The 18,952-nt window shown below is 47.4% G+C and overlaps 1 protein-coding gene across 1 annotated transcript; it reads right to left on the bottom strand.

Moving 5' to 3' along the window:
* Positions 1–451: 451 nt before the first annotated feature.
* Positions 452–16,104, bottom strand: LOC139400933 (AP-5 complex subunit zeta-1-like). The gene is made up of 11 exons (XM_071145465.1): positions 16,035–16,104; positions 13,170–13,307; positions 12,150–12,333; positions 11,011–11,155; positions 9,938–10,050; positions 9,614–9,788; positions 7,047–7,187; positions 2,940–2,977; positions 2,447–2,609; positions 2,185–2,363; positions 452–499 (listed from the first exon to the last, which is right to left on the bottom strand). Exons 1-11 carry the CDS (start codon positions 16,073–16,075, stop codon positions 452–454), a joined length of 1,365 nt encoding a protein of 454 aa, XP_071001566.1. The 5' UTR covers positions 16,076–16,104.
* Between the last annotated feature and the right edge of the window lie 2,848 nt (positions 16,105–18,952).

Below are 18,952 nucleotides of genomic sequence, written 5' to 3'. Positions count from 1 at the left end.
CACATAGTCAGATACCTGGCCTGGACTGTCCCACGCTAGGAACTACAACACATAGTCAGATACCAGGCCTGGACTGTCCCACGCTAGGAACTACAACACATCACATAGTCAGATACCTGGCCTGGACTGTCCCACGCTAGGAACTACAACACATAGTCAGATACTAGGCCTGGACTGTCCCACGCTAGGAACTACAACACAACACATAGTCAGATACCAGGCCTGGACTGTCCCACGCTAGGAACTACAACACAACACATAGTCAGATACCAGGCCTGGACTGTCCCACGCTAGGAACTAAAAAACATAGTCAGATAACAGGCCTGGACTGTCCCACGCTAGGAAATACAACACATCACATAGTCAGATACCAGGCCTGGACTGTCCCACGCTAGGAACTACAACACAACACATAGTCAGATACCTGGCCTGGACTGTCCCACGCTAGGAACTACAACACATAGTCAGATACCAGGCCTGGACTGTCCCACGCTAGGAACTAAAACACATAGTCAGATACAAGACCTGGACTGTCCCACGCTAGGAACTAATAACTACAAGAACCCGGCGTCAGATACCAGACTAGAACCTAGAACCCGGCGTCAGATACCAGACTAGAACCCAGCGTCAGATACCAGACTAGAATCCGGCGTCAGATACCAGACTAGAACCCGGCGTCAGATACCAGACTAGAACCCGGCGTCAGATACCAGACTAGAACCCGGCGTCAGATACCAGACCAGAACCCAGCGTCAGATACCAGACTAGAAACTAGAACCCGGCGTCAGATACCAGACTAGAACCCAGTGTCAGATACCAGACTAGATCCCAGCGTCAGATACCAGACCAGAAACTAGAACCCGGCGTCAGATACCAGACTAGAAACTAGAACCCAGCGTCAGATACCAGACTAGAAACTAGAACCCAGCGTCAGATACCAGACTAGAAACTAGAACCCTGCATCAGATACCAGACCAGAAACTAGAACCCGGCGTCAGATACCAGACTAGAACCTAGAACCCAGCGTCAGATACCAGACTAGAACCCAGCGTCAGATACCAGACCAGAAACTAGAACCCGGCGTCAGATACCAGACTAGAACCTAGAACCCAGCGTCAGATACCAGACTAGAACCCAGCGTCAGATACCAGACCAGAAACTAGAACCCAGCGTCAGATACCAGACCAGAAACTAGAACCCGGCGTCAGATACCAGACTAGAACCCAGCGTTAGATGCCAGACTAGAAACTATACTGAACAAAAATAAAGTGTTGATCCCATGTTTCATGAGCTGAAATAAAATATCCCAGAAAAGTCCCCAAAAAACGTATTTCTCTCCAATTTTATGAACCACCCGGATAGTTATTTCTCTCCAACTATGTTGACTATGTGTTCTCTCCTTATGAACCACCCGGATAGTTGATGAAACTGAAGAGTATTTCTGTCTGTAATTAAGCCCTCTTGTGGGGAAAAACTCCTTCTGATTGGCTGGGCCTGGCCTATGCCCGCCCCTGCCCAGACATGTGAAATCCATAGATTAGGGCCTAATGAATTCATTTAAATGGACTGATTTCCTTCTATGAACTGTAACTCAGTCAAATCTTATAAATTGCTGCATGTTGCGTTTCTATTTTAGTTCAGTGTAGAACACATACTGCAGTCAGACTAGAAGGTATACAGAGGCTGCGTTTACACAGGCAGACCAATTCTGATCTTTACACAATTATTGGCAAAAGAGCAGATCTGAAGAGTGGTAAAAAAGATCAGAACTACAAACATCAGAGACTGAAAGGTGTCCGGTAGCCAGACACGATAATACGGTGGGCCAATAATGTGCCTGGAGTGTTAAAATGGGTTGTGTGTTACCTTGAGCAGGCTAGGGAAGTAGTGTGTGTTACCTTGAGCAGGCTAGGGAAGTAGTGTGTGTTACCTTGAGCAGGCTAGGGAAGTAGTGTGTGTTACCTTGAGCAGGCTAGGGAAGTAATGTGTATTACCTTGAGCAGGCTAGGGAAGTAGTGTGTTACCTTGAGCAGGCTAGGGAAGTAGTGTGTGTTACCTTGAGCAGGCTAGGGAAGTAGTGTGTGTTACCTTGAGCAGGCTAGGGAAGTAGTGTGTGTTACCTTGAGCAGGCTAGGGAAGTAGTGTGTGTTACCTTGAGCAGGATAGGGAAGTAGTGTGTGTTACCTTGAGCAGGCTAGGGAAGTAGTGTGTGTACAGTGGTACAGAGGAGTGGAGCTGCAGCTGATTGGCTCTGATGAAGGACAGCGTCTCGTGGGCCAGATAGGGGTCGTTGAAACACTCTGCTGGGAGAACACCAAACACACACCTCCACACACACTCACTGTCCACCGCTGCAGTCTCCCCTACACACACACACACACACACACAAACACAGTAAGTACACACTAGCTCTATCCTCCACACGTGCACACACACACCTCCTCACCGTGGTTCAGGTAGAACTGAGCGATGGGCAGGAGGACTCTGCTGCAGGACAGGTCAGAGTTCAGACGGCCAAACAGTGACTTAACACACGGGAACGCACGATACACACACCCTGCATCCTCCACACACACCCCGTCCAGGATACGCACCGCCTCCACCAAGCACTGACACACACACACACACGCACGCAGAGAGAGGACAGGGTTACTACAGCAGTATGACAGGGTTACTACAGCAGTATAACAGGGTTACTACAGCAGTATGACAGGGTTACTACAGCAGTATGACAGGGTTACTACAGCAGTATGACAGGGTTACTACAGCAGTATGACAGGGTTACTACAGCAGTATGACAGGGTTACTACAGCAGTATGACAGGGTTACTACAGCAGTATGACTGTGTGATTGTAGGGGACAGGGTTACTACAGCAGTATGACAGGGTTACTACAGCAGTATAACTGTGTGTGATTGTAGGGGACAAGTTGTAGCTCACTGCTTTCTGTAGCTCTGTGTCTGTTCTCTTCAGCGCCTCTGAAACAGAAGAAAACAGTCTTTACTGTTCAACACAGGGACCCTGGGATTCACAGATTCAACACTGGGATTCACAGATTCAACACAGGGACCCTGGGATTCACAGATTCAACACAGGGACCCTGGGATTCACAGATTCAACACAGGGACCCTGGGATTCACAGATTCAACACAGGGACCCTGGGATTCACAGATTCAACACAGGGACACTGGGATTCACAGATTCAACACAGGAACACTGGGATTTACAGATTCAACACAGGGACACTGGGATTTACAGATTCAACACAGGGACACTGGGATTTACAGATTCAACACAGGGACACTGGGATTCACAGATTCAACACTGGGACACTGGGATTTACAGATTCAACACAGGGACACTGGGATTCACAGATTAAACACGGGGACACTGGAATTTACAGATTCAACACAGGGACCCTGGGATTCACAGATTCAACACAGGGATTTACAGATTCAACACAGGGACACTGGGATTTACAGATTCAACACTGGGATTTACAGATTCAACACAGGGACACTGGGATTTACTGTTCAACACAGGGACTTACAGATTCAACACAGGGACACTGGGATTTACAGATTCAACACTGGGACACTGGGATTCACAGATTCAACACAGGGATTTACAGATTCAACACAGGGACACTGGGATTTACAGATTCAACACAGGGACACTGGGATTTACTGTTCAACACAGGGACCCTGGGATTTACAGATTCAACACAGGGACACTGGGATTCACAGATTCAACACAGGGACACTGGGATTTACAGATTCAACACAGGGACACTGGGATTTACAGATTCAACACAGGGACACTGGGATTCACAGATTCAACACAGGGACACTGGGATTCACAGATTCAACACAGGGACACAAAACATTTTGGGGACCGATTTGTAACAAATATATGTCAAAGTCGTGTAGGGGTTAGGGTCCATGCTGTAGTGTAGGGGTTAGGGTCCATACTGTAGTGTAGGGGTTAGGGTCCATACTGTAGTGTAGGGGTTAGGGTTCATACTGTAGTGTAGGGGTTAGGGTCCATGCTGTAGTGTAGGGGTTAGGGTCCATGCTGTAGTGTAGGGGTTAGGGTCCATGCTGTAGTGTAGGGGTTAGGGTCCATGCTGTAGTGTAGGGGTTAGGGTCCCTGCTGTAGTGTAGGGGTTAGGGTCCATGCTGTAGTGTAGGGGTTAGGGTCCATACTGTAGTGTAGGGGTTAGGGTCCATACTGTAGTGTAGGGGTTAGGGTCCACGCTGTAGTGTAGGGGTTAGGGTCCATGCTGTAGTGTAGGGGTTAGGGTCCATACTGTAGTGTAGGGGTTAGGGTCCATACTGTAGTGTAGGGTCCATACTGTAGTGTAGGGGTTAGGGTCCATACTGTAGTGTAGGGTCCATACTGTAGTGTAGGGGTTAGGGTCCATACTGTAGTGTAGGGGTTAGGGTCCATACTGTAGTGTAGGGGTTAGGGTCCATACTGTAGTGTAGGGGTTAGGGTCCATACTGTAGTGTAGGGTCCATACTGTAGTGTAGGGGTTAGGGTCCATGCTGTAGTGTAGGGGTTAGGGTCCATACTGTAGTGTAGGGGTTAGGGTCCATACTGTAGTGTAGGGGTTAGGGTCCATGCTGTAGTGTAGGGGTTAGGGTCCATGCTGTAGTGTAGGGGTTAGGGTCCATACTGTAGTGTAGGGGTTAGGGTCCATACTGTAGTGTAGGGTCCATACTGTAGTGTAGGGGTTAGGGTCCATGCTGTAGTGTAGGGTCCATACTGTAGTGTAGGGGTTAGGGTCCATGCTGTAGTGTAGGGGTTAGGGTCCATACTGTAGTGTAGGGGTTAGGGTCCATACTGTAGTGTAGGGGTTAGGGTCCATACTGTAGTGTAGGGTCCATACTGTAGTGTAGGGGTTAGGGTCCATACTGTAGTGTAGGGGTTAGGGTCCATACTGTAGTGTAGGGGTTAGGGTCCATACTGTAGTGTAGGGTCCATGCTGTAGTGTAGGGTCCATACTGTAGTGTAGGGGTTAGGGTCCATACTGTAGTGTAGGGGTTAGGGTCCATACTGTAGTGTAGGGGTTAGGGTCCATACTGTAGTGTAGGGGTTAGGGTCCATACTGTAGTGTAGGGGTTAGGGTCCATACTGTAGTGTAGGGGTTAGGGTCCATACTGTAGTGTAGGGGTTAGGGTCCATGCTGTAGTGTAGGGGTTAGGGTCCATGCTGTAGTGTAGGGTCCATACTGTAGTGTAGGGTCCATACTGTAGTGTAGGGGTTAGGGTCCATGCTGTAGTGTAGGGGTTAGGGTCCATGCTGTAGTGTAGGGGTTAGGGTCCATACTGTAGTGTAGGGTCCATACTGTAGTGTAGGGTCCATACTGTAGTGTAGGGGTTAGGGTCCATGCTGTAGTGTAGGGGTTAGGGTCCATGCTGTAGTGTAGGGGTTAGGGTCCATACTGTAGTGTAGGGGTTAGGGTCCATACTGTAGTGTAGGGTCCATACTGTAGTGTAGGGTCCATACTGTAGTGTAGGGGTTAGGGTCCATGCTGTAGTGTAGGGGTTAGGGTCCATGATGTAGTGTAGGGGTTAGGGTCCATGCTGTAGTGTAGGGGTTAGGGTCCATGCTGTAGTGTAGGGGTTAGGGTCCATGCTGTAGTGTAGGGGTTAGGGTCCATGCTGTAGTGTAGGGGTTAGGGTCCATGCTGTAGTGTAGGGGTTAGGGTCCATGCTGTAGTGTAGGGGTTAGGGTCCATGCTGTAGTGTAGGGGTTAGGGTCCATGCTGTAGTGTAGGGGTTAGGGTCCATGCTGTAGTGTAGGGGTTAGGGTCCATACTGTAGTGTAGGGGTTAGGGTCCACGCTGTAGTGTAGGGGTTAGGGTCCATACTGTAGTGTAGGGGTTAGGGTCCATGCTGTAGTGTAGGGGTTAGGGTCCATACTGTAGTGTAGGGGTTAGGGTCCATACTGTAGTGTAGGGGTTAGGGTCCACGCTGTAGTGTAGGGGTTAGGGTCCACGCTGTAGTGTAGGGGTTAGGGTCCATACTGTAGTGTAGGGGTTAGGGTCCACGCTGTAGTGTAGGGGTTAGGGTCCACGCTGTAGTGTAGGGTCCATACTGTAGTGTAGGGGTTAGGGTCCATACTGTAGTGTAGGGGTTAGGGTCTATACTGTAGTGTAGGGGTTAGGGTCCACGCTGTAGTGTAGGGGTTAGGGTCCACGCTGTAGTGTAGGGGTTAGGGTCCATGCTGTAGTGTAGGGGTTAGGGTCCATACTGTAGTGTAGGGGTTAGGGTCTATACTGTAGTGTAGGGGTTAGGGTCCACGCTGTAGTGTAGGGGTTAGGGTCCACGCTGTAGTGTAGGGGTTAGGGTCCACGCTGTAGTGTAGGGGTTAGGGTCCATACTGTAGTGTAGGGGTTAGGGTCTATACTGTAGTGTAGGGGTTAGCGTCCATACTGGGTCATCATCATTTCTCAATTTTCTATCAGGTTTTAGATGTTTAAGTGAGTCCTTTTGATCCCAAACCATCAACTGGATGGTTAGGGGGTAGGGTACATACTTCAGCCACTCTGTTCTATGAGGCAGTAGTGTAGGAGTTAGGGTGTAGGGTACATACTGCAGCCACTCTGTTCTATGAGGCAGTAGTGTAGGAGTTAGGGTGTAGGGTACATACTGCAGCCACTCTGTTCTATGAGGCAGTAGTGTAGGAGTTAGGGTGTAGGGTACATATTGGGGTCACTCTGTTCTATGAGGCAGTAGTGTAGGGGTTAGGCTGCATACTGCGGTCACTATTCTATGAGGCAGTAGTGTAGGGGTTAGGGTGTAGGGTGCATACTACGGTCACTCTGTTCTATAAGGCAGTAGTGTAGGGGTTAGGGTGTAGGGTGCATACTGCGGTCACTCTGTTCTATAAGGCAGTAGTGTAGGGGTTAGGGTGTAGGGTACATACTGCGGTCACTCTGTTCTATGAGGCAGTAGTGTAGGGGTTAGGGTATAGAGTACATATTGGGGTCACTCTGTTCTATGAGGCAGTAGTGTAGGGGTTAGGGTGTAGGGTACATACTGCGGTCACTCTGTTCTATGAGGCGTTGGCAGTACTGGAAACTCTTCTCTCTCAGACGTTCTTTAGGAGGAAGGAGTCTGCTGGAGGACGACGTGGCTGATACCATGGAAACCACAGAGCCGTCCACCTCCGACCTGTCATCTGGGGCCACAGAGAGGTCAAGGGTTAGAGGTCAGGGGTGGACTGACCAGTTAAAGCAACACACTAAGATGAGCATAACACCAATGGAACAGATCCATGACATGTTTACATGCAAACAGTTGATTTGAAGAGACAGGTAGGCTGAAGGTTTGAGCCATCTAATAGAGAGTCAGACAGCCAGTAGTCAGCCAGCCAGTAGTCAGCCAGCCAGCCTGTAGTCAGCCAGCCAGTAGTCAGCCAGCCTGTAGTCAGCCAGCCTGTACAGTCAGCCAGCCAGTAGTCAGCCGGCCAGTAGTCAGCCGGCCAGTAGTCAGCCGGCCAGTAGTCAGCCGGCCAGTAGTCAGCCGGCCAGTAGTCAGCCGGCCAGTAGTCAGCCGGCCAGTAGTCAGCCTGCCGGTCAGTAGTCAGCCTGCCAGTCAGTAGTCAGCCTGCCAGTCAGTAGTCAGCCTGCCAATCAGTAGTCAGCCTGCCAGTCAGTAGTAAGCCAGCCAGTAGTCAGCCAGCCAGTAGTCAGCCAGTCAGTAGTCAGCCAGTCAGTAGTCAGCCAGCCAGCCAGTAAAGTCAGCCAGTCAGTAGTCAGCCGGCCAGTAGTCAGCCGGCCAGTAGTCAGCCGGCCAGTAGTCAGCCGGCCAGTAGTCAGCCGGCCAGTGGTCAGCCGGCCAGTAGTCAGCCGGCCAGTAGTCAGCCAGCCTGTAGTCAGCCAGCCAGTAGTCAGCCAGCCAGTAGTCAGCCAGTCAGTAGTCAGCCAGCCAGCCAGTAAAGTCAGCCAGTCAGTAGTCTGCCGGCCAGTAGTCGGCCGGCCAGTAGTCAGCCGGCCAGTAGTCAGCCAGCCAGTAGTCAGCCAGCCAGTAGTCAGCCAGCCAGTAGTCAGCCAGCCAGCCAGTAAAGTCAGCCAGTCAGTAGTCTGCCGGCCAGTAGTCGGCCGGCCAGTAGTCAGCCGGCCAGTAGTCAGCCAGCCAGTAGTCAGCCAGCCAGTAGTCAGCCAGCCTGTAGTCAGCCAGTCAGTAGTCAGCCAGCCAGTACAGTCAGCCAGCCAGTACAGTCAGCCGGCCAGTAGTCAGCCAGCCAGTAGTCAGCCGGCCAGTAGTCAGCCAGAAAGTAGTCAGTCAGCCAGCCAGTAGTCAGCCTGCCGGCCAGTAGTCAGCCTGCCGGCCAATAGTCAGCCTGCCGGCCAGTAGTCAGCCGGCCAGTAGTCAGCCGGCCAGTAGTCAGCCAGTCAGTAGTCAGCCAGCCAGCCAGTAAAGTCAGCCAGTCAGTAGTCAGCCAGCCAGCCAGTAAAGTCAGCCAGTCAGTAGTCAGCCGGCCAGTAGTCAGCCTGCCGGCCAGTAGTCAGCCTGCCGGCCAATAGTCAGCCTGCCGGCCAGTAGTCAGCCGGCCAGTAGTCAGCCGGCCAGTAGTCAGCCAGTCAGTAGTCAGCCAGCCAGCCAGTAAAGTCAGTAGTCAGCCAGTCAGCCAGTAAAGTCAGCCAGTCAGTAGTCAGCCGGCCAGTAGTCAGCCGGCCAGTAGTCAGCCAGCCAGTAGTCAGCCGGCCAGTAGTCAGCCAGCCAGTAGTCAGCCAGCCAGCAGTCATCCAGTCAGTAGTCAGCCAGCCAGTAGCCAGCCAGCCAGCCAGTAGTCAGCCAGTAGTCAGCCAGCCAACCAGTAGTCAGCCAGCCAGCCAGCCAGTAGTCAGCCAGTCAGTAGTCAGCCAGCCAGCCGTCAGCCAGCCAGTACAGTCAGTAGTCAGCCAGCCAGCCAGTAGTCAGCCAGCCAGTAGTCAGCCAGCCAGTACAGTTAGCCAGCCAGTAGTCAGCCAGTCAGTAGTCAGCCAACCAGTAGTCAGCCAGCCAGCCAGCCAGTAGTCAGCCAGCCAGCCTGTAGTCAGCCAGCCAGTAGTCAGCCAGCCTGTAGTCAGCCAGCCAGCCGGCTAATCAGTCTGCCAATCAGTCAGCTGGACAGCCAGCCAGCCAGCCAGTAGTCAGCCTGCCAGTAGTCAGCCAGCCAGTCAGTAGTCAGCCAGCCAGCCAGCCAGTAGTCAGCCAGCCAGCCAGTCAGCCAGCCAGCCAGCCAGTAGTCAGCCAGCCAGCCAGCCAGCCAGCCAGCCAGTCAGCCAGCCAGCCAGTAGTCAGCCAGTCAGCCTGTAGTCAGTCAGCCAGCCAGCTAATCAGTCTGCCAATCAGTCAGCTAGACAGCCAATTAGTCAGCTAGACAGCCAGTACAGTCAGTCAGTCAGCCAGCACACAGTCAGCCAGCCAGCCAGTAAACAGTCAGCCAGCACACAGTCAGCCAGTATGTGAGTCAGTCGGCTAGCCAGCCAACCAGTCAGCCAATCAGTCAGCTAGACACCTTACCATGGAAGAAGGAGAGACTGAGCTGGCAGACCAGAGGTACAACCTAATATAACCTCCCATCCACACATCTCAATGGAACCCCCCCCCCACACACACCTGCGTCTGTGCTGTTGTTGCCATCCGTTACATTGTGGTATGTGATCAGCCAATGGCGTAGCAGAGAGAAACTGTAGAGGTTCATCCATTGGTCGTCTGAGAAGGCTTGGCTGACACACAGCACCGTGAAGAAATCACCACACACACAGCCGTCCAGCTCCACCACCGGCCCCGGCTACACACACACACACACACACACACACACACACACACACACACACACACCACACACCATTTAGAAAAGACATTCAGAACATCCAGATGTTTCATTACAGTTCTGCATGTAAACATATGCAGTGATTTGATTGGTTTATTAGAGGTCACCTGACGTATTCGAGGGCCAGTGAAAAACCCTCCTGACGAAGCCACACCTCCCTGCTGAACGCTGGCGTAGCGCAGCCAATCGACAAGCCTCTTACTGAGCAGGGTCACATGATCTACACACACACACACACACACACACACTTTAGTCAGTTAGCAGACGTTCTTATCCAGAGAGACTTACAGTTACATTAACATGTTAAGACAACCACATATTACAGTAGTTAGTATATTCAGATAGCTAGGTGGACAACCACATATCACAGTAGTTAGTATATTCAGATAGCTAGGTGGACAACCACATATCACAGTAGTTAGTATATTCAGATAGCTAGGTGAGACAACCACATATCACAGTAGTTAGTATATTCAGATAGCTAGGTGAGACAACCACATATCACAGTAGTTAGTATATTCATATTCAGATAGCTAGGTGGACAACCACATATTACAGTAGTTAGTATATTCAGATAGCTAGGTGGACAACCACATATCACAGTAGTTAGTATATTCATATTCAGATAGCTAGGTGGACAACCACATATTACAGTAGTTAGTATATTCAGATAGCTAGGTGGACAACCACATATGACAGTAGTTAGTATTTTCAGATAGCTAGGTGGACAACCACATATTACAGTAGTTAGTATATTCAGATAGCTAGGTGAGACAACCACATATTACAGTAGTTAGTATATTCAGATAGCTAGGTGGGACAACCACATCTCACAGTAGTTAGTACAGTGCCTTGCGAAAGTATTCGGCCCCCTTGAACTTTGCGACCTTTTGCCACATTTCAGGCTTCAAACATAAAGATATAAAACTGTATTTTTTTGTGAAGAATCAACAAGTAGTTCCCCTTGCTCTGCAAGGACCGCGGCTTTTGTGGAGCGATGGGTAACGATGCTTCGTGGGTGACTGTTATTGATGTGTGCAGAGAGTCCCTGGTTCGCGCCCGGGTATGGGCGAGGGGACGGTTTAAAGTTATACTGTTACAGACAGACACACACAACAAGGGAGAATCACATAATCGCAAGCTCTTCTCACGCACAGATACACGCCTGTGTCCGTTTTACCTTCAGTAAGGCTCTCTGGGCAGTAGGTGATGATGGTGTTGAGAAGAGGCAGAGTGTGAAGGTGAGAGAGTATGCCTGCTGGTCGTCCCTCCAAACTTCGAAGGAGGAGAGAGGAGAGAGCTGACAGGTCTTCTTTAGACCCTGCCTGAGACAGATAGAAAGAGACACAGAGACAGAGAGAAAGAGACAGAGAGAAAGAGAGAGAAAGAGACAGAGACAGAGAGAGAAAGAGACAGAAAGAGACAGAGAGAAAGAGACAGAGAGAGAGACAAAGAGACAGAGAGAAAGAGACAGAAAGAGACAGACAGAGAGACAGAGAGAAAGAGAGAGAGACAGAGACAGAGAGACAGAGACAGAGAGACAGAGACAGAGAGAAAGAGACAGAGACAGAGAGAAAGAGACAGAGAGAAAGAGAGAGAGACAGAGAGAAAGAGACAGAGAGAAAGAGACAGAGAGAAAGAGACAGAGAAAGAGACAGAGAGAAAGAGACAGAGAGAAAGAGACAGAGAGAAAGAGACAGAGAGAAAGAGACAGAGACAGACAGAGACATAGACAGAGAGTTTCAGGCTAGTGGCCAATCCTTCAAAAGGGCTTTATGTTTTGAGAGACCTCTACCCGAGGTATAACAAAGCCCAACCTTATATGAAACGGATGGTTGTGTAAAAAGCTCTGATATTGCTCAAATTAGGAATACAAGCAGTCAGTCGTCTGCCCTACATACACAAACAAACAGCATTAGAATATCTTAACGCATTTTGGACCTGTAAACACACAGATACAATATGCTAAAATATCAAATATGAATATTTATGATGAATGTAAACTTCACTTTATGGTAGCTGTTCAATACACAACTTTCTGAGTCAAATGTTCTCTCAGTCATTCCTGTATGGTCCTGCCTGGAAAGAATCCATACAGTATCACCTGTTGTGTATTGAACGCCGACCGAAAATAATGAGTTAAGGGGGTGTGTCACAATATTTATCAATTTAACCACCATTACAGTCAAATATTTTGACACATCCATTTCATATATGGGAGATGTTAGACATATGGAAAAACATGGTTGGGGTTTGTTAAACCTCGGGTAACAACATTTTGGGGGACTTGCCACTAGCCTATTCAGTATGGATGTGTACCTGTGACAGCATTAAAGCAGCAGTATGACTGGGTAAAGGGCTGTGGTCATGTAGGGTGTAGATCTGCCCCGGACCAGAGGGGGGCAGTGTTTCTCTGAGTACTGCCGAGGTCAACACAGTCAGCTGCTCCACAGAGGAAGACACACAAAGCGACAGCAGACGCTGATGCAGCTCCACTGGCAGCCTGTGGACAACACATATACACAGGTTACCATGACAACACGCTACTGAGACCACCCAATACCATGGGGAAGGCAAGCGTGCAGGTTTTTGTTTCAGCCCAGCTATAAAACACATGAAAATTCAACTATGGTCTTCCATTCTTTACAGATATGACAGCCCAACACCTGCAACCCTCTCCAGGACCAGAGAGACACACAGTCTTACTGTACTAGGTGCTAGGGTTTAGGGTGTAGGGTACCTCCTAGTGTACTAGGTGGAGGCCATGATCAGGTGTAGTCAGTTAGGGTTTAGGGTGTAGGGTTTAGGGTACCTCCTAGTGTACTTGGTTGAGGCCATGATCAGGTGTAGTCAGTTAGGGTTTAGGGTGTAGGGTACCTCCTAGTGTACTTGGTTGAGGCTATGATCAGGTGTAGTTAGTTAGGGTTTAGGGTGTAGGGTACTTCCTAGTGTACTTGGTTGAGGCCATGATCAGGTGTAGTCAGTTAGGGTTTAGGGTGTAGGGTACCTCCTAGTGTACTAGGTGGAGGCCATGATCAGGTGTAGTCAGTTAGGGTTTAGGGTGTAGGGTACCTCCTAGTGTACTTGGTTGAGGCTATGATCAGGTGTAGTTAGTTAGGGTTTAGGGTGTAGGGTACCTCCTAGTGTACTTGGTTGAGGCCATGATCAGGTGTAGTCAGTTAGGGTTTAGGGTGTAGGGTACCTCCTAGTGTACTTGGTTGAGGCCATGATCAGGTGTAGTCAGTTAGGGTTTAGGGTGTAGGGTTTAGGGTACCTCCTAGTGTACTAGGTGGAGGCCATGATCAGGTGTAATCAGTTAGGGTTTAGGGTGTAGGGTACCTCCTAGTGTACTTGGTTGAGGCCATGATCAGGTGTAGTCTCTGGAGTGAGTCGATGACATCATGGCCGTGTTCTTTACCCATCAGCTGCTTGGTGATCCTGCAGTAGAACTTCTGTAGCTCCTCCTCCCCGATCTCCCTGGAAACAACATCACAGCCGTCACCTTCATGCATCTACGGGTCAGTGGTGAACGACTCCAGAGAGGTGTACTACAAGGCAGGGTCAATGAGTTAGCCAGCTAACTTTGATTATCAGAAATAACTGTTGATTTTCTGATTTATTAAGAAACCTAAACTTGTTGGTTGTTGAGTCAATTAGACCACGCCCATTTCAAGCGTATCTTTCTTTTTTTAATATAATTTCAGAATAATTTGGCAAGTTAGCTGCGTAAAGGCGACTACAAGCTACTCTCTGTTGATCTATGTGCGTAAAGGCACATGGGTGCCTTCACACCAACGAGACGTAGTGTGGTCATAACAACATACAGGAACTCAAGTCCTTCTGTTCACCTGACTTAGAATTCCTCACAATCAAATGTCGACCGCATTATCTACCAAGGGAATTCTCTTCGATTATAATCACAGCGCGCATATATTCCCCCCCAAGCAGACACATTGATGGCTCTGAACGAACTTCATTTGACTCTATGTAAACTGGAAACCACATATCCCGAGGCTGCATTCAATTGTAGCTGGGGATTTTAACAAGGCTAATCTGAAAACAAGACTCCCTCAATTGTATCAGCATATTTATTTATTTATTTCACCTTTATTTAACCAGGTAGACCAGATCACCTTTATTTAACCAGGTAGACCAGATCACCTTTATTTAACCAGGTAGACCAGATCACCTTTATTTAACCAGGTAGACCAGATCACCTTTATTTAACCAGGTAACCAGATCACCTTTATTTAACCAGGTAGGCTAGTTGAGAACAAATTCTCATTTACAACTGCGACCTGGCCAAGATAAAGCATAGCAGTGTGAACAGACAGCAACACAGAGTTACACATGGAGTAAACAATAAACAAGTCAATAACACAGTAGCAGCACCCACATACATAACATAGCAGCACCCACTCGTAGCATGCGCTCCAGGAGGTATATCTCACTGGTCACCCCAAAGCCAACACCTCCTTTGGCTGTCTTTCCTTCCAGTTCTCTGCTGCCAATGACTGGAACGAATTGCAAAAATCTCTGAAGCTGGAGACTCTTACCTCCCTCACTAGCTTTAAGCACCAGCTGTCAGAGCAGCTCACAGATCACTGCACATAGCCCATCTGTAAACAGCCCATCTATCTACCTACCTCATCCCATACTGTATTTATTTATCTTGCTCCTTTGCACCCCAGTATCTCTACTTGCACATTCATCTTCTGCACATCTACCATTCCAGTGTTTAATTGCTATATTGTAATTACTTCGCCACCATGGCCTATTTATTTAACTTACCTCATTTGCACTCACTGTATATAGACTTTGTTTTCTTTTGTTCTACTGTATTATTGACTGTATGTTAATTGTTTACTCCATGTGTAACTCTGTGTTGTTGTGTGTGTCGAACTGCTTTGCTTTATCTTGGCCAGGTCGCAGTTGCAAATGAGAACTTGTTCTCAACTAGCCTACCTGGTTAAATAAAGGTGTTCTCAACTAGCCTACCTGGTTAAATAAAGGTGTTCTCAACTAGCCTACCTGGTTAAATAAAGGTGTTCTCAACTAGCCTACCTGGTTAAATAAAGGTGTTCTCAACTAGCCTACCTGGTTAAATAAAGGTGTTCTCAACTAGCCTACCTGGTTAAATAAAGGTGTTCTCAACTAGCCTACCTGGTTAAATAAAGGTGTTCTCAACTAGCCTACCTGGTTAAATAAAGGTGTTCTCAACTAGCCTACCTGGTTAAATAAAGGTGTTCTCAACTAGCCTACCTGGTTAAATAAAGGTGTTCTCAACTAGCCTACCTGGTTAAATAAAGGTGTTCTCAACTAGCCTACCTGGTTAAATAAAGGTGTTCTCAACTAGCCTACCTGGTTAAATAAAGGTGTTCTCAACTAGCCTACCTGGTTAAATAAAGGTGTTCTCAACTAGCCTACCTGGTTAAATAAAGGTGTTCTCAACTAGCCTACCTGGTTAAATAAAGGTGTTCTCAACTAGCCTACCTGGTTAAATAAAGGTGTTCTCAACTAGCCTACCTGGTTAAATAAAGGTGTTCTCAACTAGCCTACCTGGTTAAATAAAGGTGTTCTCAACTAGCCTACCTGGTTAAATAAAGGTGTTCTCAACTAGCCTACCTGGTTAAATAAAGGTGTTCTCAACTAGCCTACCTGGTTAAATAAAGGTGTTCTCAACTGGCCTACCTGGTTAAATAAAGGTGAAATAAATCAAATAAATAAACAGCCATTATTTTATTTGTTTTATGTAATATTGAAGAGTGGGACAACATTCCACAATCAACAGCCTGATCAACTCCATACGAAGGAGATGCGCTGCATGAGGACAATTGTGGTCACAACAGATACTGACTGACGGGTTCTCTTAATCACGCCCCTACCCCTTTTTTTCAAGTATCTGTTACCAACAGATCCATATCTGTATTCTCAGTCATGTGACATCTATTGATTAGGGCCTAAAATATTTTACTTAAATTGACTGATTTCCTTCTAGTAACTCACTAAAATCTTTGAAATGGTTGCGTTTATATTTTTGTTCGGTGTACCTTGCAACTCGGTTTGTTAGTTGCGCAGTGACAAGAGCAAGTTAACACCAAACAACATGACAGCAGCGGGGTACGACGGACAGAAGCAGGCGGAGAACAGTGTCCTTTCCCCGGCTTGACTCTGTTCTGAACACCGCTAACTGCCGGGTCTTACCTGGCTTGTTTGATCAAACTCTCTGTTCCTGCTGAATACATCGTAGCAGTCCAGACAAGTTGTCCGCTGGGGAAACATGTCCGACTGACAATCACGTGAATCCTCTACTAGTTCCGCGTTGTCAGCGAGCCTGCCCCGTTTACACCGTGACGTATTTCATTACGCTTTATTTTTTAACCAGGCAAGTCAGAACAAATACTTATTTACAATGACGGCCGACCCCGGCCAACACCGGACGATGCCCTATGGGGACTCCCAATCATGGCCGGATGTGATACAGCCTGGATTTGATCCAGGGACTGTAGTGATGCGTCTTGTACTGAGATGCAGTGGCTTAGACCGCTGCGCCACTCGGACATCTTCACGGACGTGATCACTGTTCCAGGGACATCAGCTTATAGAAAATCCAATATGGCTGCCAACGAATTACAAAAAATATATATATTATTTTGTATTATTATTATTTTATTAACACCAAATCAATACAAAAAGTACATGGGGAAAACAAGTATATATAAAGAATATACAAAGGATATTTGGGCTAAGGGGCGGGGCTGGGGGCGGGGCTAAGGGGTACAATATCACATTACAAAATGACCTTAAGGGGCGGGGCGTACACACATTTATCATCTAACAGCTTTTTTGACAACAGAGTATTTAATTGTCTTAAAATAATGTTCAATTTATTTTTGCAAGGTAATGCAATGTTTTGTTTGTAAATGTACATTTGTGAATATGAAATTTGGTCAAAAGAATAATGAAATTAATTACATAAAATAGTTTCAACTTCTTTCTATCCTCAGTAAAGAATCCAAGCAGTACATCTCTCCATAATAGTGTAAAATCTTCATAAATGTGTTTGATTATAAATCTACTGATGTCAGATTCCTTACATGAATTCAATGCCAAAAAAGATGCAACACTGTTTATTAAGCTGCTCTGACAGCTGGTGCTTAAAGTGAGGGAGATATAAGTCTCCAACTTCAGTGATTTTTGCAATTCGTTCCAGTCATTGGCAGCAGTGAACTGGAAGGAAAGGCGACCAAATGAGGAATTGTCTTTGGGGGTGACAGGTGAGGTATACCTGCTGGAGCTCGTGATACGGATGGGTGTTGCTATGGTGACCAGTGAGCTGAGGGGCTTTACCTAGCAAAAACGTATAGATGACCTGGAGCCAGTGGGTATGGCGACGAATATGTAACAAGGGCCAGCCGACGAGAGCATACAGGTCACAGTTGTGGGTAGTATATGGGGCTTTGGTGACAAAATGGATGGCACTGTGATAGACTGCATCCAATTTGCTGAGTAGAGTGTTGGAGGCTATTTTGTAAATGACATCGCTGAAATCGAGGATCGGTAGGATGGTCAATATTGCTATTAAAATAGTACTCACTTAAAGGAATGGGTAATTGTTTACAAGTTGCCAGCTATCCCATAAAACGCGCAATTCAAATAAATAATGATACAAATGATGGATATTAAACATTTAGGTAGATATAAGTGTTTTATACAGGTTGACAGCTTAAATTCTTGTTAATCTAATTGCACTGTCCGATTTACAGTAGCTATTACAGCGAAAAGCATGCCAATGCGATTGTTTGAGGACGGCGCCCCACATCAAAATATTTTTCAACCGGCACAGGCTTCATAAATTCACAAATTGCGATTAAATATTCACTTATTTTTGAAAATCTTCCAACTATAATATTTCTTACGGAAAGAAGTATGTTCAATAGGAAACCTATTTTAGCAGGTGCGTCCTGTCTTCATTGGCATGCAAACACGAATTTCCAAGACTGTGTCCCTGTACTAAAACTGATATTTCTTATTCATTTTGGAAGTTACAGGCCTGAAACCTTGAACATAGACTGCTGACACCCGGTGGAAGACATAGGAATTGCATCCTGGGAGCTAGAATTGAGTTTGCCCTTGTCATTGTAAGAGCATGGTCTCTCAAAAAAATATATTCTGGCTGGTTTTTCTTTGGATTTTCTCCTTCCATATCTATTGTATTATATTATTCTACATTATCTTAATGCTTCTACAAACTTCAAAGTGTTTTCTTTCCAATGGTACCATATGAATATCCTGGCTCCAGGACCTGAGTAACAGGCAGTTTACTTTGGGCACGTCATTCAGGCGGAAACTGAGAAAAAGGGGCCTGGCACTAAGAAGTTAAAAAAAGCTGCACGTTTGTTATTAAGGCACATGAAAGGTCACATGTTCCAGAAGACATTTCTGCCCAAAAAACACTTTGATTAAAATAAACGTTTACGTTCAAACGGTTCTCCTGTGATGTAGTGACGCGCCACAGACGCCTAGTTTCCTGAAACGGGTCCCATTTTTTACGTTTATCCCAAACCCTATTCTTTCATCATACATTTTCTGGGTTTGAGGACTACAAGATGCCGAGCTCTATAGGATTAACAATGGTGTCAGCTAGAGATGATCTGCAGGATCAATACCTTTCCATGGTTACCACAACATCAGACCAGGGTGAGCCTCCATGGTTATCACAACATCAGGCCAGGGTGAGTCTCCATGGTTACCACAACATCACGCCAGGGTGAGTCTCCATGGTTACCACAACATCACGCCAGGGTGAGTCTCCATGGTTACCCCAACATCAGGCCAGAGTGAGCCTCCATGGTTATCACAACATCAGGCCAGGGTGAGCCTCCATGGTTACCACAACATCAGGCCAGGTTGAGCCTCCATGGTTACCACAACATCAGGCCAGGGTGAGCCTCCATGGTTATCACAACATCAGGCCAGGGTGAGCCTCCATGGTTATCACAAGATCAGGCCAGGGTGAGCCTCCATGGTTACCACAACATCAGGCCAGGGTGAGCCTCCATGGTTACCACAACATCAGGCCAGGGTGAGTCTCCATGGTTATCACAACATCAGGCCAGGGT

Source organism: Oncorhynchus clarkii, unplaced genomic scaffold, assembly GCF_045791955.1.
Source record: "Oncorhynchus clarkii lewisi isolate Uvic-CL-2024 unplaced genomic scaffold, UVic_Ocla_1.0 unplaced_contig_11056_pilon_pilon, whole genome shotgun sequence".
NCBI lineage: Eukaryota > Metazoa > Chordata > Actinopteri > Salmoniformes > Salmonidae > Oncorhynchus > Oncorhynchus clarkii.
The sequence above is the reverse complement of the archived record's forward strand: the minus strand, read 5'-3'. Positions and strand labels throughout refer to the sequence as shown.

Bases quoted from the DNA above. Each gene is read 5' to 3' on its own strand.
- LOC139400933 (XM_071145465.1), bottom strand. From the start codon at position 16,075: ATGTATTCAGCAGGAACAGAGAGTTTGATCAAACAAGCCAG. The intron at 13,308-16,034 runs GTAAGACCCGGC...TGTTGTTTCCAG, and splicing joins AGTTTGATCAAACAAGCCAG to GGAGATCGGGGAGGAGGAGC. The intron at 10,051-11,010 runs GTAAAACGGACA...GTGTGTGTGTAG, and splicing joins CCCAGAGAGCCTTACTGAAG to ATCATGTGACCCTGCTCAGT.